The sequence below is a fragment of the Aquarana catesbeiana genome, linkage group LG02 (assembly GCF_042186555.1).
Source record: "Aquarana catesbeiana isolate 2022-GZ linkage group LG02, ASM4218655v1, whole genome shotgun sequence".
In the NCBI taxonomy this organism is placed as follows: Eukaryota; Metazoa; Chordata; class Amphibia; order Anura; family Ranidae; genus Aquarana; species Aquarana catesbeiana.
In genome coordinates, this window is record NC_133325.1 from 641,910,565 (window position 1) to 641,933,838 (window position 23,274).

The 23,274-nt window shown below is 39.7% G+C and overlaps 1 protein-coding gene across 4 annotated transcripts in view; it reads right to left on the minus strand.

The window, feature by feature from the left end:
* Positions 1-11,152: 11,152 nt before the first annotated feature.
* The window catches only part of PHKA2 (phosphorylase kinase regulatory subunit alpha 2), a 143,668-nt gene continuing 131,546 nt past the window's right edge, over positions 11,153-23,274 (minus strand). For all 4 annotated transcript variants that reach the window (XM_073616456.1, XM_073616455.1, XM_073616453.1 and 1 more), the window contains 3 exons: positions 22,581-22,634; positions 21,576-21,776; positions 11,153-17,076 (listed from right to left, as the gene is read on the minus strand). In XM_073616456.1, the coding sequence (XP_073472557.1) occupies positions 16,903-17,076; positions 21,576-21,776; positions 22,581-22,634 (429 nt within the window). In that variant the 3' untranslated portion in view covers positions 11,153-16,902. The remainder of the gene's footprint in view (positions 17,077-21,575; positions 21,777-22,580; positions 22,635-23,274) is intronic.

Genomic DNA, 23,274 nt, shown 5'->3' on the forward strand with positions numbered 1-23,274 from the left:
ATCTAACACACTCTAGCGCAACGTAATCCTTTTTACATTTGTCATTTGCACGCGTATGAGACGTTTTTAACACACACAGCTGAGTAGTGTTTTACTAAGTTTTGTGTGGCTCGTAGGATCTTTCCCATCGTTCTTACAGCCTAGGCCATCTTTATGTAGAGCAACAATTCTTTTTTTCAGATCCTCAGAGAGTTCTTTGCCATGAGGTGCCATGTTGAACTTCCAGTGACCAGTATGGGAGAGTGAGAGCAATAACACCAAATTGACACATGACACCGGGGAGGGAAAATGGCTAATTGGGCCCAATTTAGACATTTTCAATTAGGGGTGTACTCACTTTTGTTGCCAGCGGTTTAGACATTAATGGCTGTGTGTTGAGTTATTTTGAGGGGACAGCAAATTTACACTGTTATACAAGCTGTACATTCACTACTTTACATTGTAGCAAAGTGTAATTTCTTCATTCTTGTCACATGAAAAGATATAATAAAATATTTACAAAAATGTGAGGGGTGTACTCACTTTTGTGAGATACCGTTACAGTATCTCACAAAAGTGAGTACACCCCTCACATTGTGCAGGTGGGGGTGAAGTAGGGGCTTGGAGGGGCTTCATAAACATGTGTTTACTTAGCTCCCCCCTGTAGTACAGTGGATATAGGCAGCGATCTCTCCTATATCCACTGACAGCTGATACATAGTAACCGCAAGTGTTAAAATGTATCATTCATTTTATGAATGAATGGAATCTCTATACAGATTCCTCATTCATTCAAGTAAAGTGTTGCAGAGAAAAGAGACTATCTTCAGTCCCTTTCTCTATCTCAAAAAAAGAGTATGGGGGTTTGTTTAGACCTCTGATTTCTCACCAAAGACCCCCACCCCCCCAAAAAAAAGAAAATTAAAAAATGACCAAAAAAATGTAAATTCTAAATTTAAAAAACACAAACATAGTAAGACCCCCAGGTCTGCCCACACTCACCCCTCCAAGGTGATGTCCCCCCCCCCCATCGCACTCACCCCCCCACGGCTTCCTCAGCTTCTCCTCCCGGCCAACCCGATCCATCCTGATTGTCCCCAAACCCAACCTTTTACAAGCCAATTAGAGCCTCAGGCTCTAATCATGTGGCTTGAAAAAAAAAACTCATACAAACGTATGACTCCGGCACCCTGCAAGGGAGCAGCACCCCAGTGCCCCTAATTGACTGGCTGCTCCTGGTAAGACCCCTTTCACATGGAGCGGACTCTGTCAAGCAGATCCGCCTGCTCAGTGGGGGATCTGTCTGCTGATCTCCGCTAAGCAGGGGGATGACAGGTCCGTGTCCGCTCCTCTGATGCAAAGCAGACACGGACACAGCCCGCTGTTCTCTATGGGGTTGTTGGATGGAAATGGACTGCCTGTCCATTTCCACTGGATACCATCTGATCCGATCTGCTAGATGGATGGGGAATGGAATCCCCATTTGTCTGTTTTTAGCAGACTGGATTAGATGCAGGCTGGTGTAAACAGACACATGTCCATTTACATCAGTCTCTCCATAGAGAACAATGGGTGGTCCGATTGGGCCTGCCTGAAAAATGGACAGGCAGACCTAATCGGTGTGCTTGTGTGAAAGGGGCCTAAGGGCTTGTTCACACAGGGCATACACAGCATACCTTTGCAGGGACGCACAGGTGTTCCATGCATTTCTGTGCAGGCCGTCCCACTGATGTCATTTGGGAAGTAGCACCTGCACGAACAGAGCCGTTCCTCCCAATTTTACATCCATGTAGGGCTGCATGCATGTCCCTGAGCTCACACTGTCTGCACTCGGGGTCATGTACCCACACCCATACGGATGTTAGATTGGGAACAGCAGCTATGCTTTGCAGCCATTGCATCCCAATTGACATAAATGGGACTGCCTGTACAGGGATGCATGGAACACCTGTGCATCCCTGTGCAGGTAAACATGGCCCTCCATGGGCATACACTTTAGTATGCCATATGTGAACCATGCTTTAGTAGTAATTTAGCAGGAATTTTGTAAGTTACGTTGTGTTTATGTGCAATGTTAATGATTTTAGTGCATTTTTAGTGAAAATAGCGATATGATTAACATTTGCGCAATTATTGCAGGGCCCAAAAAAATCAGTAGCACTTTTTTTTTATTCAACAGGTCATGTGCTTTTAGAAAATGTCTAGTTTGAGAGGTCTTTTCAAATTCTGAAAGCTGTAAGTGAAAAATGTGTAACCTCCGGATTTTTACAGTAAATTGTTGTTATTTACAGTTTTGTGTACCTTCAGTTTTCACCATTTCACAAAAAGATGCAATTTAAAATGTACAAATATTTGTTATTTATTAACTCAATACAGTTTTAACTTGTATATTTACTAGGAATTAGGATATTTACACTTTTGTGTCTGTTCAATTGTCACCATTGCCCAAAAAGGCGCAATTTAAAAATTATAATCTTTTGTTTTTTATTAACTCTATACAGGTTAAGCTTTTATATTTAGTAGGGATTTAGCAGGAATTTTGTAAAATTAACTGTGTTTTTATCTGCTTATAATGGTTTTAGTGTATTTTTTGCCAATATATTGGTTTGATAAACATTTGCGCAAATACCACGGGGTCTAAAAATTCAGTAGCACCTTCTTTGTGTTCTAGAGGTCATATGCTTTCAGAAAATATATTGTTTTGAGTGTCTTTCACAAATTCTGAAATCTATACGTGAAAAATAAAAAAACAAAGGAAAAATTGCAAAAATGGTTTGGCCACCTGATTGTACAAAATGGAGCACAGGGCCTGGCCGCGAAAGGGTTAATGTCTAAATCGCTGGCAACAAAAGTGAGTACACCCCTAAGTGAAAATGTCCAAATTGGGCCCAAAGTATTAATATTTTGTGTGGCCACCATTATTTTCCAGCACTGCCTTAACCCTCTTGGGCATGGAGTTCACAGGATGCCACTGGAGTCCTCTTCTTCTCCTCCATGACAACATCAAAGAGCTGGTGGATGTTAGAGACCTTGTGCTCCTCCACCTTCCGTTTCAGGATGCCCCACAGATGCTCAATAGGGTTTAGGTCTGGAGACATGCTTGGCCAGTCCATCACCTTTACCCTCAGCTTCTTTAGCAAGGCAGTGGTCATATAGGAGGAGTGTTTGGGGTCGTTATCATGTTGGAATACTGCCCTGCAGCCCAGTTTATGAAGGGAGGGGGATCATGCTCTGCTTCAGTATGTCACAGTACACGTTGCCATTCATGGTTTCCTCAATGAAATTTAGCTCCCCAGTGTCGGCAGCACTCATGCAGCCCCAGACCATGACACTCCCACCACCATACTTGACTGCAGGCAAGACAGGCTTTTCTTTGTGCTCCTCACCTGGTTGCCACCACACATACTTGACATCATCTAAACAAAATAAGTTTATCTTGGTCTCATCAGACCACAGGACATGGTTCCAGTAATCCATGTCCTTAGTCTGCTTGTTTTCAGCAAACTGTTTGCAGACTTTCTTGTGCATCTTCTTTAGAAGAGACTTCCTTCTGGGACAACAGCCATGCAGACCAATTTAATGCAGTGTGCGGCGGATGGTCTGAGCACTGACAGGCTGACCCCCTACCCCTTTAACCTCTGCACCAATGCTGCAGAGGTCATACCTCTATTTCCCAAAGACAACCTCTGGATATGACGCTGAGCATGTGCACTCAACTTCTTTGGTTGACCATGGTGAGGCCTGTTCTGAGTGGAACCTGTCCTGTTAAACTGCTATATGGTCTTGGCCACTGTGCTGCAACTCAGTTTCAGGTTCTTGGCAATCTTCTTATAGTCTAGGCCATCTTTATGCAGAGCAACGATTCTTTTTTTTCAGATCCTCAGAGAGTTCTTTACCATGAGGTGCCATGTTGAACTTCCAGTGACCAGTATGAGAGAGTGTGAGCGATAACACCAAATTTAAGCCACTTGCTCCCCATTCATACCTGGGACCTTGTAACACTAATGAGTCACATGACACAGGGAGGGAAAATGGCTAATTGGGCCCAAATCGGACATTTTCACTTAGGGCTGTACTCACTTTTGTTGCCAGCGGTTTAGACTGTGTGTTGAGTTATTTTGAGGGGACAGCAAATTTACACTGTTATACAAGCTGTACACTCACTATTTTACATTGTAGCAAAGTGTCATTTCTTCAGTGTTGTCACATGAAAAGATATAATAAAATATTTACAAAAATGTGAGGGGTGTACTTACTTTTGTGAGATACTGTATATATTTTAAAGGTAGTTAAGTATATAAAACATTACAACAGAGTTCAACATTAACAGGAATAAAATAGGGATTAGTTACTAACAATGAGCATAAATTTAAAGTGGAAGTAAAGGCAAAACCTAACTAACTCTAAGCCTACTCTCAGCCACAATCTAAGCCTAAATTATCTAGCCCTGTAAGGAAAAAAAATCGCTATACTTACCTGTTCTGCAGATGCTCTGTTCCAGTCTCAGGCTGAGCTGTCAGTGGCAACTTCAGCATGTAGAAGTGCGCAGAAGAGGCAGCCGACAATGAAAGACCCATAATAACTCTAATGCCTCGTACACACAGACTTTCTGACAACAAAGCCATGGAATTTTGTTCGAAGGGTGTTGGCTCAAACCTGTCTTGCATACACACGGTCACACAAATGTTGGCCAACAATTACGAACGTACTGACGTACTAGACGTACTATGTGGTTTCTCAGCTCTTTAGCGCTACACTTTGGGCTCCTTCTGCTAATTTCGCGTTAGTAGAAGTTTAGTGAGTGTTGATTCGTGCTTTTGAGTTTGTTTCTGAATGGCCGTTCGTCAACCAGTACGTACGATAATGTGAACGTTAGTACACAGCTTTCGAGAGCCGATCATGACAGTCCATACAAAATTATCCGATGGGACAAGCACGAGAATCTTACCTGTACAATACCAGATTATATGATTTTGTCTGAAAATACAATACAAATAAACTACAACACATGACATCACTTCTGAGTTTTTAATCTATCATACGAGAATTTTCGTCACTTTAGTAGCCTCTTCAATTTCTACTTGCGACTAGCAAGCAAAAAAAGTCGGACGATCTGTCGTCTGATTTTCGGATCGTGTGTACCGGGCATTACGTCAGCTTGTTCAATTAAACTTTGACAACAAAACCTGGAAGCTGATTGGTTTCTATACAGAGCTGCACCAGATTATGCACTCTCTAGTTTTAGTAAATGAACTCCTGTGAGATATGATTTATCTCAAGGGAAACAACAGTAAATGGAGGAAGTGTATGTAGCTCGCATTGGATATTTCTGGCAGATTGTGCGTAATATGATTGTTGAATTTTGATTTAGGGTGTCTATAGAGATCATAAATTACCAAGTGAAATTCCACTCTTATGCCCTGTACACACGATAGGATTTTCCGATGGAAAATGTGTGAAAGGACCTTGTTGTCGGAAATTCCAACCGTGTGTAGGCTCCATTACACATTTTCCATAGGAATTTCCAACACACAAAGTTTGAGAGCTTGCTATAAAATTTTCCGACAACAAAATCCGTTGTCGAAAATTCTGATTGTGTGTACACAATTCCGACGCACAAAGTGCCACGCATGCTTGGAATCAAGCAGAAGAGCAGCACTGGCTATTGAATGTCATTTTTCTCGGCTCGTCGTACGTGTTGTATGTCACCGAGTTCTTGACGTTCGGAATTTCTGACCAACTTTGTGTGACCATGTGTATGCAAGACAAGTTTGAGCCAACATCTGTCGGAAAAAATCCCATGGATTTTGTTGTCAGAAAATCCTATCGTGTGTACAGGGCATTAGTCCAGTCAGATTTAGATGGCAGCTATCCTGAGATTCTTTATTGAGGCTCTTCACCCACTGCCAAAGGGCATTGGCAACTGAGTCGTGGGAAGTGTTGAGTTATTTGTATTGTCAATGTACATTGGGTCATGGGATGCATGCATGTTACTGGAGTATTGTCATTTGTTAACTAATCTGACCTGTGCTATGCTGATTGTCAAATGTATTTGTGACTGTTATGCCTCGTACACATGATCGGATTGTTGGCCAACAAAACCGTGGAATTTTGTCCGAAGGGTGTTGGCTCAAACTTGTCTTGCATACACACGGTCACACAAATTCACGCTTTTCTTTTCATGTTTTTCATTTAGCGCTTTTCAGTTTGCCCTTTTCATTTTGTGCTTTTCAGTTCGTTTCTGAACGGCCGTTCCGTCAACCAGCCATGTTGCGGAATCGGAGGAGATAACATGTTATTTATTATTGGCCTTGGAGTTATTGCTTTGACATTATTTTTTTGGTTGAATAATGATTTGATTTGGCATATTTTCTATATTTTTGGATACATAGAATGCACTTTTTGGTTAAGTTCTATTGGCAGATAGCATGTTTAATTTTATTTGTTTTATTTTTTTAATGCACAATAAAAAAATTATGGAGAATAATACTTGGCTATGTGTTTTACTTCAAATGACAGTTTGGGAGTAGGCAGTTATGTAAAATTGACAAGGGACAGCAACATAGTTAGATCATAGTTTGATCTTAAAAACTACGGAATATAATTCTTTATATCACTAAAAAAAAAAAAAAAGCCTTTGAAAATTTGTTTGCAATAACTCCATCAGCATCACCAACAAAGCAGCTTCATTATTATCCCATTAAAGAAGAAGAGAATTGTGCGCTGCATTTGGAGATTTCATAATTTGCCATGTCATGAATGTTAATTCTCCATTACAAACGCTAGTTTACAAGACCGACGGCTTCTGTTTCCGAGCATGCGTGTTTGTACTTTGGAGTTTTGTCTGACGGACTTGTGTACACACGATCGGAAAGTCCGACAACAGACATTTGTTGGTGGAAAATTTGAGAGCATGCTAGCCAAAATTTGTTGGTGGAAAGTCTGACAAAAAATGTCCGATGGATCATACACACGGTCGGACTTACCGCCAACAAGCTCACATCCAACATTTCCCATCGGAAAATCCGATCGTGTGTATGCGGCATGAGGGTGACGTCACTTCCCAGGCATTTCCCAGCCATTGTCGGCTTTCTCTTGCACGCAGCAGCCACCCCTGGAGACCAGACCGGAGCGGCTGAAGAACAGGTAAGTATAGTGATTTTTTCTTTACAGGGATAGATAGATTAGACTTAGATTTTGGCTGAGAGTAGGTTTACAGTTAGTTAGGTTTTCCCTTTACTTCCACTTTAAGTCTGACATTAAGTATGTAGCCTAGATAATGCTTGTGTCATGCTCGAACATCTCTTATACTTCCGACCACATCTCCAAAATAAAATTCTTATTTGACAACAATTGAATTGACAGTTTTTTTGTAGTCTTTGTCCACTTCAAGCACTCAGTTGGGTTCATAGAAATCTAAAAACAGCATCTTACACTTAAACCTACTGAGTTCCTAAAGTGGATACAGACTAGAGGGAAACTATTCCTTCAGTAAATTATCTTCACTGTTGCCTAGGTAAAACATTCAAATGAGCCCTTTTATAGATCAGGCACACAAAATGTTTATTTTTATATATTTATTCTTTTGTAGCTAATCACTTAATTGCTTCTGCCGTTTTAGATTCTGACATGATGAGTTCCAGTCAAAGAAAAACAATTGCACAAATGAGCAGCTCAGTGATCATGAGGCACTTATCACTTTCAGGAAAGTCATCAGAGGATCTTCACAGAATCTTTTATAACACTACACAAAATGAACCTGATAACTATCACAGTGATATAAGTTCTAGAAGTGACTCCACAACCATAATTAGGATTAAGCCTATCCAGGACGAAAAGAGTTCCTACCAACACAAAGAACTGTTGACGTTTTGGGAAAATCAAAGTTCACTACATCTGACACCTGGAGACAAACTAAAGTCAACAAATAAATCCAGTGCTGGAGAACGCTACTCTTCAATATTTTCATCTATACTAGAGTCACGTACAGAATCGCCTAAGATAAATGTCACCAACTGGTATAACTTATCAAACGTGGTACAAACTGAAAGACAAACAACAAAATGGACAGAGAATAAAACATTAAAAATGGTAACCATCCCATTTTCAACAACATTAAATAATTACACACTAAGATCTTTGGTTCCCAAGGAGCATGATCCAAATACTGAAAATTATGTATCGTCTAAGAATGTTTTTACAAGCTTATTTATTGGTCCCTTATCTCACCTGAGAACAACGCCATCCAAGGTAGAAGGAACAACTCGATGGACACAGCCTGGGGAGGTCTTTACCAATATTAATCACACACTTCAGTCGCATTCAGTAAGTATTCAGTCTTCCATTTTACATTTACTACGTTCACTTGTTGAAACAGTTATACCAGATGGCACCACAAATAAATCTTCTATGTTAAGGTCAACATATGGGTCACCAAAACATGTCACCACCAGTGCAAATCTAAAATACATTACAAACCATTCTGAATATGTCAACATTGAGGAGAAACCAACTGCTATTATCCCATCAATAACTCTAACAAGTATTACAGCCATCAAATATACTCAAATGTTACCTGTATCTTTTCACCAACAACTAACACAAGGTTCAATTTCTCAGACTAACAGTACCACACATGACAAACAGTATAAATACAATAAAGCTGTTTATGAAGTTACTGATAAGCTGCCAACACAAAGCTTGCTTTTAGCAAAAAAGCCCAGCAAAACCATTCATGGAACTGAGGAGATAACTATAACCACGCCAAGAGTCACATCTTCCACACATATTCCACATACAACTAAAGCCAATAGAAATCAATTACACCATGGTGCTCTCAAGAATGCTTTGAAGAGAAGAGTGCGGTGCTTTTATCCTCCAGTACCTACTTATGGAACTTTCCGGTTTCTTACTTTAAAGGATCCTCTCCCAAACCAGTATCAATACTACATTCAGTACTACTGTTATCCAGGATATACTATGACCCAAGGTGATGTGTATAGCTTCTGCATGGAGAATGGAACTTGGAGTGGAGCTACACCAATCTGTGAAGACCTTTAGAGAATATATAATGTACAAACACATGCATTTTTTTTTACAATTGTAAAAAGCAATAGTCAGTAAAATAAAATTTTGGTTATTATATATTATTTGTGTCCACGCTCATTTCTCAACAGCTGCACTTTATTGTCAAAAGGAAGACTGTCCTTCTCCTTGGCCTTCTTGTCCAACATCAGTGTCTGACCTCACAAATGCGCTTCTGGAAGAATGGTCAAACATTCCTGTAGACACACTCCTAAACCTTGTGGACAGCCTTCCCAGAAGAGTTGAAACTGTTATAACTGCAAAGGGTGGGCCAACTCAATATCAATAAGACCGGGGTACCATTAAAGTTCATGTGCCTGTAAAGGCAGGTGTCACAATACTTTTGACAATAGAGTATATCTATGAAAGTAACCATGGTTGTTACATAGGCCTGACTTCAAACGTGTGCCTTTGTTCATCCCTATTACATGGTCAATTGATGGGACATGGTGGAAAATAGGGACATCATGGTAGATTACTCTAAGTGACAAGGACACTTCTTTTCTGACATAATCCACAGGTTTGTGCTGTGCTTGCTAAAATTGTTCTTAGCCTGAAAACGAAAACAAATTAATTCAGCTACCACATCTAAGGACTGGTAAGCTGCAATATAGTACATTTGTTGGCCAACAATTACCAACGTAGTGATGTACAAGAGGTACGTGATATCTCCATTACGAACTCTAGTTATATATTTGGCTCGTACTTGATTCTGAGCATGCGTGGACTTTTGTGCAACGGGTTTGTGTACACACAATCGGAAAGTCCGACAACAAACATTTGTTGGCAGAAAATTTGAGAACCTGCTAGCCAACATTTGTTGGCGGAAAGTCCAACAACAAATGTTCGATGGAGCATACACACGGTCGGACTTTCCTCCAACAAGCTCTCATCCAACATTTGTTGTCGGAAAATCAGTTTGTGCGTACGGGGCATTAGAACAGTATCTCTTAATTCAATAAAGCTATAATATTAATACAATATACTTGCTAAAATACATATTATTATGTTATAATATAACATAAAAAAGTAAAATTATAATATATCATATTTTAAAATATATTATTTTAAATGAATACTGTCCGCTGTTTTTTTATGATAAGCATATCTGCAGTTAAATGCTACAATATCATTACCAGTGCACATAAGACCAAAATATTAAAATTAATACAGTACAGTTCATCCGTCACTGTTGCAGATCAATAGGAAATTAGGGCTCTTTCACACGGGGCGGATCAGTGATGATCCGCCCCGTGAACACCCGCTTGCTCAGCGGGGATCGCTCCGCCAATCCCCGCTGAGCAGAAAGATGACAGGTCCGTCGCTGCACACTGTGCAGCGACGGACCTGTCAGAGCGCCGCTCTCCCCTATGGGGGATCGGATGATGACGGACCGTAGATTCCGTCGTCACCCAATCCGAAAACGGATGGAAAAGTAGGGTTTTCTTCCGTTACACTTTTCGGATCAGAGCGGGTCGGATGTCAGCGGACATGTCACCGCTGACATTCGACGCTCCATAGGAATACATGTATGTACGTTTTTCATCCAAAAACGGAAGGATGAAAAACGGACATAGGGATCGTCAGTGTGAAAGAGCCCTTAAGGTAACACAAAGAACAATATTGTGCAGCAATCAGAACAGCTGGCAGATATACAAATATTTATTTATGCATTTATCAGAAGAGAAAAAGACCCAATTGACTGTATTTTTAAATGCAACTAGTATATGTTAAAAAATATATCTTAATAGCCTACTGTAATGCCATTTGCAGCAGAACTCTAGGGAAGGGACAAGCAGCTCTATAAGGCAATCAAGCTCTGTTCTGTGCTGAGCGAACATGCCGACAGAAGAGAACAGATTGAGGAGCGGGCTGACCTCATCAGGGTGCTGCTGCTCCTTTGTCCAATCTGACTCAGGACATGCTTTTGATTAAGCTGTTTAACTCCTGAAATGGCCATTGATAGTTACAAAACCCTAGTCATATAAAATATTCCCCATATATGTATTTCCACTGTGTATTTATGTGCTGTCCTGGAGTTCAGCTTTAAATAAGACAAATAGGGAATAAAATAAAAGCAGACACAACATGGGTAATATAGCTTTTAATGTAGGCTAAATTATAACATATTTCCAAAAAAGCATACATGATTCATTGTTTCTGAATGAAAATAACATTTATATACCACACCGCCCTAGGAAATGACCAGTAGCTAAAATATATATTCTTTTTTTTGTTGTTCATACATTCAATATACAGTACTTAAAAAAACAGCAGAGTAAAAGATCTACATTCAGAGTGACAGGCAGGTTGCAGATAGAACAAAGACATTTATATATAAGCAGCAATTTGAAAGACTAGAGCAAAGCAGCATCTTTTTACCTGACATCAAAGTGAGGTCTATGAATAAACCCATATTAAAGCAACCGCTACAGAGCACCAGTGAGAATTTGTCATCTGAATCCTATTTGTTGATCTATGGATTGCTGCCAGGGTGCAGACTCTGATACTATCTTACTTTATTGCTCCCTGTAATCTGTTAGCAATGTGACCTAAACACAGTCAGATACTACTCATGTTAGATGAAAGGTCTGACCAGGACAGGTCCCATTTAGGCGACTAATAACACATATTAATTTAAAACTCAAAAAAGCTCCCTAGCTGTACACTATTATTGTACCAGGTGAATTTCACTTTGCAGCAAAAAGGGTCGCTGGTTCGAATCCCAACCACGACACCATCTTCCTGGAGTTTGCATGTTCTCCCTGTGCCTGCGTGGGTTTCCTCCTGGTACTCCGGTTTTCCCCCACACTCCAAAGACATGCTGGTAGGTTAATTGGATCCTGTCTAAATTAGCCCTGGTATATGTATGAATGTGAGTTAGGGACCTTAGATTGTAAGCTCCTTGAGGGTAGGGACTGATGTGAATGTACAATGTATATGTAAAGCTCTGCGTAAATTGACAGCGCTATATAAGCACCTGAAATAAATAAAATAAATAAATAAATTGTGGCCAAACTACAGCAAGCAGCAGTTTAGAGACATGCTGTCAGATGTATTGTGTACAGACTCTTTGCTGACAATAGGTAACAATATATATTTTATGAATGTTTTCATGCAACAAAGTGAATGGCTTATAAATGGTCCCAATTAAAAAGCCACATGTCCCCACTACCTTTGTAAAACCAGGGCTATGTATAATCAGAGTTCAATGTGCCCATTCCCTTTAATAGAAAAATAGGAGGAAGACATTTTTTTCAAGGGAAATGTTAGTTGGCCCTACTGTTGTCCACAAGCTGTGGGCGGTAAAAAGAGTTCCTTTTACCTGCACCAGCTGAAGAAGTGGAATGCTTGAGGTAGTTTTAGCATGTTCACATTTCCTAAAGTAAAACACATTCTAATGCATGAAAATGCATTTCCACTAGTAATCCCATCCCAATCTATGTAGCCACATACTGCAGCTCAGCGTGTTTATGAAAAGCATAGCATGCAACATTTGTGTGCATTTATGCATGTTAAGCAAACCCACTGAAATCAGTAGTAATAGTAGTAGTAGTAAAGCACAAAGAAAACAATGACCACATCTGCACCATGAAAAATATCTATGCTGAGTGTTTTTGGCTCACTTGCCATAACGCATGTACAAAAAAATTGTATTAAATGCACAAAAACACATGATTATAAATGTAAGGCTCACACATGTGCATAAACACATGCAGTAATGTGTTTACAAATTGACAAGTGTAATAGGCCCATAAATACTTAGGAACAGCTTTGTTAGGTTGCAGACAAATTTTCCATTCTTTGCCTTCACTTTTTCCTGGCACCATGATCAAAAATAATTGTTGATCTGTCCAATTTAACCATTATAAAATTGAATGAACGTTTCGGGAACTAACATTTTTTGAGCAAAATTATAATAATAATATAATAATAATAATATAAACTGTGTATGGCCATCTTAAGCACCGTATATCTGCAGTTAAAGTGTTACTAAACCCAGGACCCTGCATTTACTATATCTGGCCCACAGTACACAAAACATGGAAATGCAATTATTTTAGTAAATATAAACTGCTATAAATACCTTTTCTCATCAGCAGTATCTTATGACTTCTATCAGTGTCCGACACAGCACTGGTTAAAGCTTGTAGGAGGAGTTGTCATTCTCCTCTGACTGCCTATGAGGCTGCATGACCCCTGACCCTCTCTTTGGAAAGTGCTGATTGGCTCTGTGCCGATCACATGCACCTTCTCCCCCCCAAAAAAAAAAAAAAAACTCTCTAGCAATACACACCAAACTGAGAATGTGCAGAATGCCTCCTAGGGCTTTGTACTCAGTAGATGGGTTAGGGACTGTAGAAGAAGGGGAGGATCAGAGAAGACAAGATCAAACAGCATTTTTACACAATGCAGAGGATTAACTCCTTAGGTTCCATAGTGAGTATAACAAGCATGCTTTGCTGAATATACAGATTTTACAGTTGTGAGTTTAGTGACACTTAAATAATTCACTGGTATTCTTAGAAGAGTTGATTACTCAGTAATGAACTACATGTGTAGTACTTTTATCCTTTTCTAGCCCTCGTCCACAGCAATTTTGTAGTAGATCCTACTAAACCTATTTCTGTGAGCACCTCCTTACCAAGCCCTGCACAGTGTACCTCCCCAAAGTTATGCAGAATATGTGCACTGCATACTCTATTCTCTACAATGGAAAGTCCAAGCCTGTTAGCCTTATAGACTTTCCATTTAGCTAAATGTGCATTCAGATGAGCTGACCATACCTGTTTAAGAGACCACCAGGAAAACCTCTGGACTGTTGTCCAAATTAGGCATCCTTAAAGGGGACAAAGTGAGATGAAAGATGAAACCTTTGATCACAAAAGTACGGGATAAAGAGAGTAGGACATACAAATAAACCCTATCCTTTGTTTACTTATATCGTAAGATGAACTTACATAGATGGGAAGATCCCTAATCTTTATGCTCACATGCTATGTAGACTACTGTCCATCTGTTTTATGAATGAAGATTCATGTACGACAAAGGTGACCCCAATAGTACTCATATCAGTAGACCAAAAATACAAGTGTATTAATTTTTACGCCATCTATGCACAAATTTGCCCCATCATGTGCCATTTACTGCAGGTTTATAGCACAAAAGTCCAAAGACAGCTGGTAATGAATGTCAAAGTCAACATATTACCGCAAAGATCACAGATTTACGTGCTTCTGTAAGCATACCCCATAGACTTAACTAGGTCACATAGCAGTATGACTGCATCTACAACCTGAAAATGTTTATGGCAAAAATAATGGGATATTTAAACACAAAACTATTGTATGAGGTCACTATAGGAAGAAGAAAGGAAAACAAGCCAATATCACCTCATCGACTTAGATTGTGCTCTGATAATACACTTTAATATCTTTTACCCACAGACCTCAGAATATGTTCATAGAGTCGTAACATGAAGCACAGCCTTCCTTAAAAGCATACATGCACTTGCACAACATAAATCTGTATGTAACTGTAAATGAATAGTTTTTAAATAAAGTTTACTGTGGTCATCATTATATTAACTATTTACATTAATTTAAAATAAATAAAAAAACACGAAAATTGAAATAACATACAGGCAGTAGTCCAGTCAAATTGTATGCTGTAAAAGTAACATAATAATAGGCACAGAGTTCATACAATTTACACAGACCAGTAGATTAAATAAAGTATGACTTCAGTATCCCAATAAAATTGCTGACTAATTTTAAAATAGCTTTTCTAACAAGATTCTCCTAAGGACATGCTTGACAGATAGTAATAGTATTGATAGCCCTCATTTACAAAAACTACTGCAGATGAATGGGGAAATACTGTTCAAAGCAACCAATGCAATTTCAGAAGGTATGTCTTCAGTAGAGGTCACAAAATGAAAGGAAAACTTTGGTTGCTACAGGCGGTAGAACAATGTTCTGTTTCAGTGTTTCTTGTCGATCCACTACCTCATTAGTGATGCACTCATAAAGATACCAGCAACATTAGTTCTTCACCCATAAGGACACTAGTTTCTTAGGTTCTATGAACAGTTTACTAAATCCATACTATGTACCATATAAGTAGACTGGTAAAATCTGCAAGTCTTCAACATTATAGGAAAATCTCACCCTATTAAAATATTGGTCTATTACATTACTGTACCATGTTTTACAATTATAATACCACAAACGACCCACATCTATTCTGGGTAGAAAGTCTTCTATGTTTACAAAAATGCTATACTTTACACTACCAGTTTTTAACTGTTTAGCTGTAGGGGAACCCTTGAATTAATTTTCAGGTCTCATGGAACCCCTGCTAAAATGACTTCATCAGGGACCAGTGTGAAGAATGCCTCTTACAATGGTTGTCAGTGTAAAGAGTGTCCTCCTTTCTTTGGAGATGTGTTTAAATTGCCTTTGTATTCATATACTGGTACTGATGTTGGGTACTTTCTATGCCACCCTTCATTTGGTGTCCTTGTATACCCATGGCCTGTGCCACTGTTTATTTCAAAAATCCAATAAAACTTTTGTAAAACAAGTGTCCTCCTTACAGTGGTGGCCAGAATGCCCCTTACATTGGTGGTTGGTGTAAAGAATGCCCCCCTTAGAGTGGTGGTCAAAAAGGTCACTTTTACAGGTAGTTAAAAAGATGAGAGGTACCATGATCGAGCTCTTTCATATGGTGTTGGCCCTGGAACTATGCAGACACCATGAGATGGGCAGTCAATCAGCCACAGCTCAAGGATCCCCAAGCAATCTCTGGAGGAACCCTAGGGCTCCACGTAATCCTGGTTGAGAAAGGTTGCTTTACACCTTAACGATTATGCTAAGGTGCATTGTGGGCTTCATAGAGTAGACTCTATACTAGTATTTTTTGCTAGAGAATAATTATCCCCAAAATTAAATGGTTCTCAAGATACTAATAAGGTTTAAAAGAGTCAAGAGCTCCCAAATAATTAAGAATATTGCCATGCATTTAGTTTAGTTTTGCAATGCAGGCAAAATTAATGGACAAATAAAATTGCATTGGTGTTTATTTACTCAAGGAGTAGAGCGTGTTTAATTTGCAAAGTGGACTTTCACTTACCTTAGTGAATAAGGTTAAGCTGTGCTGACTTCACACATTCAATCATGTGCAAGGAAAAATCCTTGCACGTAATTGAGCATTCTTTGCAAAGTTAATTTCTTCTTAGCTTCATCTGATTCACTAAGTGAAAATTAATTTTGCAAAGTGAACCTGCTCTACTCCTGTAGTAAATAAAAACCAATGTGTATTTTAACAAAGCTGTTGTACATTTTATGTTGTGAGCAAACCCGAAGTTCTGTGGGGCTGTGTTCCTAAACATAGCAGACTTTTTTCAGCAATTCCCCTGAACCTGTAACATGCCCAAAAATGACTAATTTGATGAAATAAGTACCGTATTTGCACTTAGTTACAAAGGAAAAGCTGGTACAGTGAGGACTATTTTGGGTTGTAGGAAAGCATTGGACTAGTTCAAGAGTTAACTTTTTCTAAAGTTTGATGCTATGTAAGTGAAGACATATTCTTCTGAAATGTAGGAAATATTGCAATAAATATTGTGTGTAAACTGAATTTTTAAATGACATTGTTCCCACGGCCCATGCTTTTACAAGAATAGTTCTTGGTTCATGTTATAATTAAAAGATTCCATTTGTAACAAGAATAAACAGGTAACCTTACTGAAATGCTTCTGAATGTGAAGTAACAGCTGCCCAGCCTTTTTCCTTTTACAGAAACAGACCAACTCATCCTATATGGTAGACTGACCTCTCACTGCATCATACAACTTGTACTGGGTAAAAAGTCATGTAGGTAATTGGCCACAGCTTTGGTCAAGTAAGTCATTGTACCAAAAGCCCCACTGGGAGCACTGTCATAGAGAAAGTTGCAGATCCCTGTGGCTGGATCTTGGTCGAGGTAAAAATCTCCAGCTCCAAGAGCTTTCTGTAAGAGAAAATAACAGAAGGTTTACAGTTTAACTTTAAACAAATCCGCATAAAGCAGGAAATGTATACCTAGAAGCAGGGCTTTTTTTCTCAGAGAATAGATGCAGGAACTCAACCATGCCCGCCACACACACATACCTGCCAAATGGCATCAAATAGTGCATACAACTCCTCCCTCCACTGCCCTCATCTTCTCCCCCCTCCTTAAAAGCTCCACCATCTGTCATATTTCTTACCTTTGTTGCAATATTAAGCTGAAGCACCTATCTGGCTGTAGTACCTCCCAGCATGCTATACTATACTACAGTCACTTGCAAGGTTGATCATGCAGTAGGAGCATCAACTGGTCACCAAGGAAAAAATGGAGACCACAGAGGGTGCAGCCTACCACGCACCCTCTCCTGCCGATGACTGCACTGAACCCTGGGCACCTGTTTTGTATCTCCCTTGTGCCTGTCCGGCACTCAGTGGGATCTGCGCAGGAGATTTGACCTGTGGGAGCTACTGGGGGATAAGCTATCACTTGTAAACGCAGAAGCTGGACTTCAGTGTTACCAAGTGATAGTGGTGAGCAGGGAGCAGAAGACCTGAGCCAGAGGTGGTGGAACTGAGTTCCCCCTAGTTCCTGCTGAAAAAAAGCCCTGCCTAGAAGTAGTATATTTAAGGCATATCATATAGACAGCCCAAAGATAATTTATTTGGAGTTTAGAATTACCCTGGAAGACAGGTTATACAGTGCCTTGAAAAAGTATTCATACCCTTAGAAATTTTCCACATTTCATGTTACAACCAAAAATGTTAATGTATTTTATTGGGATTTTATGTGATAGACCAACAAAAAGTGGGAAAAAAAAACAGATGCTCTCCATCCAATCTGACAGAGCCTGAGCTATTTTGCAAAGAAAAATGGGCAATAATGTCACTCTCTAGATGTGCAAAGCTGGTGGAGACATTCCCAAAAAGACATGCAGCTGTAATTGCAGCGAAAGGTTGTCCTACAAAGTATTGATTCAGGAGGGCTGAATACAAATGCATGACACATTTTTTACATATTTATTTGTAAAAAATTTGGAAAACCATTTATCATTTTCCTTCCACTTCACAATTATGTGCCACTTTGTGTTGGTCTATTACCTAAATTCCCAATAAAATACATTTAAGTTTTTGACTGTAACATGAAAAAATGTGGAAAATTTCAAGGGGTGTGAATACTTTTTCAAGGCACTGTATAATGCTGCTTCTTGATTTAAAATGTGAATTAAGGTCCCATGATATCTATTTGTTAATAAAATCTGCCATATTAAAGTGACAAGTGGTAGGGGGCTCTAGAGAACTAGAAACCTCAAATTGATAATATCAAAAAATAAGAACTACTAATCAAAGCAATTAAAGTGCATCATGCTGAGTAAATAACAATTCATAATAATGGTGATATAATCATAGATCAATTTTTCAAAGTCCAGTAGTAATCTTTTGTGCTGTGAATCTTATCTATAAGACCGTCACCAAGGCAAATCTTGTGAATATCACCCGATGGAATGTGAGTGAATTGCCTACTCACCAAATGGACACGACCTCTTTAATTAAAAAGAAAGGTTGCAACAGGCTGTTTTGCATGTATCTGTGGGTTTTGCTGGTCTGTCTCTGGAGCTGTAACTGGAAACCTTTAAGATTCTCCTTTCCACCGTGGGTATGCCATTAAGCAATAAACATAAAGCGGGACCACAGCGTGATAACGTTTAATAAAAACAATAATATAAAAACAATGCCACACTGGTTGCTCATATTTTATAGTGCCTTGTCTCGGCACTAGAAATGACAGCAAAAGCCACCATGTGGTGAAGTCCGCAGCCGCCCAGCCTCCGCTCGGAGTCTGGCGTGCGTTCCAACGTTGTGGTGTATGAAACCGGAAGTCGATGACCGGAAGTTTAGTGACTGGGATGCGCCTCGACATACGTTTCATTTTACCTCATCAGGAAGCGTCATCAGGAAGCGTCACTTCTGGTCACCGACTTTCGGTTTCATACACCACGACTGTGGAACGCATGCCACACACCAAGCGGAGGCTGGGCGGCTGCAGACTTCACCACATGGTGGTTTTTGCTGTCATTCCTAGTGCCGGGACAAGGCACTATAAAATGTGAGCAGCCAGTGTGGCATTGTTTTTATATCATTGTTTTAATTAAACGTTATCACGTTATGGTCCCGCTTTATGTTTATTTCTTAATGGTATACTCACGGTGGAAAGGAGGATCTTAAAGGTTTCCAGTTACAGTTCCAGTAACCATAGCGTGATAACGTTTAATAAAAACAATAATATAAAAACAGTGCCACACTGGCTGCTCACATTTTCTAGTGCCTTATCCCGGCACTAGGAATGACAGCAAAAAACACCATGTGGTGAAGTCCGCAGTCGCCCAGCCTCTGCTTGGTGTCTGACGTGCGTTCCACCGTCGTGGTGTATGAAACTGGAAGTCGGTCACTGGAAGTGACATCACCGGGATGTGCCTTGATGTATGTTTCATCTCACAACGTCATCAGGAAGCGTCATCACGTCAACGTCATCAGGAAGTGTCATCACGTCAACGTCATCAGGAAGTGTCATCGCTTCCTGATGACGTTGTAAAATGAAACGTACGTCGAGGCGCATCCCGGGTCACGTCACTTCCGGTGTCCGACTTCCGGTTTCATATACCACAAAGTTATCACGACATGGTCCCGCTTTATGTTTATTTCTTAATGGTTTCCAGTTACAGCTCCAGAGACAGACCAGCAAAACCCAGAAATACATATAAAACAGCCTGTTGCGACCTTTCTTTTCAATTACAGAGGTCGTGTCCATTTGGTGAGTAGGCAATTCACTCACATTCCATCGGGTGATATTCACAAGATTTGCCTTGGTGACGGGTCTTATGGATAAGATTCACAGCACAAAAGATTACTAATGGACTTTGAAAAATTGATCTATGAATGTATCACCATTATTATGAATTGTTATTTACTCAGCACAATGCACTTTAATTGCTTTGATTAGTAGTTCTTATTTTTTGATATTATCAATTTGAGGTTTCTAGTTCTCTAGCGCCCCCTACCACTTATCACTTTAACATTTAAATGTCAGCATATTACACTTTTCAGGGGAGCAGCTCCAACACTAAAATGACTTAGTTTAACACTTAAAAAAATTGATAGCGTGAGGTCCTTAACACAATTTAAAATCTACCATATACTAAAAATCATTCAAACTATATAAAAAACTTGTCAGGATCATGCTGAGATTTCAATTATGTTTTCCTAGGCCATTTTAATTGTGACCCCAGGATACTTTCATTGCTCCATTTCCACTTTTCTGTACAGCTGAAACAATGTATTATAAATAAGTAAATGGTCTTCTTTATATTTTTTTACTTGAAAGATAAGACATATGAAATAAATAATTGTTGCAATAAAGGCATTCTGTCACCACCCCTACCTCATTCCTTAAATTCAAGCCTAGTGATTTCTTAAAGTTTCTTAGGGCCCTTTCACACAAGCAGTCAGTCTGGATACGTCTGTCAGTTTTCCAGACAGATCCAGACTCAACCACAATATATGTCTATGTGCAGGTGAATGTAAAGTGACATACATTCGCTTACATCTCCGTCCGAGACAGAAAAGGTCTGCATCCAATGACAATTTTCCTTAACAACTGAGAAAAAAATGGACGTATACAGATGTAAACTGAACTGAACTGAAGACAGATGTACAAACTTATGTAAACTAATGTAAAAGGATGCAGTTTTCATTCTTTTTTTTTATCAGTTTACATGACGGAACAGATGATGCTTGTGGGAAAGGACCTTAATAAGTGATTAACATAAAATGGTCCTCTTATTGACAAAATGAGAAGGAAACAATCCAGCACTCGAGCTGGACCGTGCCAGGAGCTAGAAGAAATATATTTTAATAAACCATTGGAATCTTTCTTTAGAATGCCAATATGACATCTTTTAAGCCAGGCAACCTAATGAATATATATTATCAGTGGAAGAAATCCAGAGAAGGTATATTAGCTGCAGAGGGAAGACAATTTTCTTGGGGAACAATGAGAATCAACATACTGTTGAATTCCTCTAAAAGTAGACATGTCGACTATTATAGTATATTCTACTTTCATCTGTCACCTGCTGTTGCTTCTGCCTCTCCACTTACTTGTTGCCAAATGCATAATAACTCTTTCAGATTTGGAGATGGGAAGGAATGAGGTTTTGTATAAGGGTATATAGGCTTGAGGAGAGTTTAGCTGGTGGTAGGGTTCCTAGGATCAGAACTAAGAAAACATGTACATGTTGTAGATATCAGTCTGTGCTGTATAATCAGCTATGGTTAAGGACAAGCACACATCTAATTTTACACTGAAGGCTCTAAGACAGGCAATACTGGGAATTAAGATGTAAGAATGAAGAGAAAAAGAGGAACAAGTTTTGTTTCAAAGGCACAAGAGAAAGTATTCCATACCTGGTCCTGAAGGAACAGATCACTGGCCATGTGCACAATACGATCCACATGGATGATGCCTCCAATGCTATTCACTTCCATGTCTGACACTAAAGTGAGAACATGTATGGCCTCTACTAGCAGCTGCCTGTACTCAGGCTGAGGAACATGATTGAGGACAGACTCCACATGGACAGCAAACTTTATTTCACAAGCTGTCATCTATAAAAAAAATAAATCCATTATAAGGTGTTTGTAAAAATAATAGAATAATACAAATATCTATAAACGACAACAACAAGCTGAAAAAAATCAGTGTTGTGTTTTTTTTTTTTTGCACTGGTAGCCCTTAACAATACAGGTATCAAGAAGTCAACTTCTGTACACTTCTCAAATATAGCACCAGGTGGGACTATAGAATCATTTATAATTATTAGCTGCCATGAGAAATACAATAATTTGCTGCATATGGTCGCCACAAAAAACAGCTTATAAAAAGGAATGTTTTTGTTTGCTTAAATCGGAGTTCAACCCAAAAGTGGAACCTCCGCTTAACTGACCCCCCACCGATGCCACATTTGGCACCTTTCAGGGGGGAGGGGGGAACAGGTACCTGTTTTTGACAGGTACCTGTCCCCACTTTTGGGAGAAGGGGTCGGGGCGCCGTCCCTCGGAAGTTTGGCACCCTCCTCCTTTCCCCACTCCTGAGCCAAATAGAAAGCGCAGCGAGCTTCACACATGCGCAGTAGGGAACTGGCCATGAAGTCGAAAGGCTTCACTGCTGGGTTTCCTTACTACGAATGGCAGCGGCAGCACCCGATAGCTGGTCCGAAAATCAGCTGGGGTGCTGTCATCTGCCTTGGGCAGGTAAGTGTCCTAATATTAAAAGTCAGCAGCTACAGAACGTGTAGCTGCTGACTTTTAATTTTTTTGTCGGGGCCTGGAACTCCTCATTAAAGCTATATACTTTTTTAGTTTTATACCGTAATTTTAATTGTATTATTTACATTTTAGTGTTTAGTATACCTCTCTTGTGCTTGAGGATGGAAGAACATATCCATCAATTGACAATCCATGACACTGTAAAAAAAGTAATAATCACACAGTTAGAAGGAAAAGGTATAATAATAATATGTATAATTTTAAAGTATGAATTCAAACTAGATGTATTATCTTCATCTCATTTGTATTCTCTACATAACCCTTTGCATTGGTTTGACATGATTCATACATAACTAGAGATCATTTTTCTTACCAAAACTGCAAGATGTACCGTACCCACTAACATTAATACACAAGCAGAACACCAGCACATTTATCTTCTGAACCACTCTGATAATGGAAGATGTATAGCCATTGAAGGTTGACTAACTTTACTTAAAAGAGAAGTATGGCTTTTTTTAAAGAATCATACTTACCTAGGTGGTCTTATTCTCCATCTGTCTCCCGCCGGCTCTAACACTGAGAACCGAGCAATCAAACACCGCCGATCACTCAGTTCTCAGAGATCCCTGAGCAGAGAGCTGGTGACTGTCAGTCACCGCTCTCTGCTCCCCCCCCCACGCTTACTGGTGCTCTGGGCTGTTGAGAGGGCAGGAGCGGCCGGCTCAGGCTCTCAGAGGCCGGTCCAGGCTTGTGGGTGGATCCCACAAAGCTGTCAATATAGCAGAAAATTACTCTCCATTTTCATGCTACTCACGATAATTGGCTTATCTGCTTC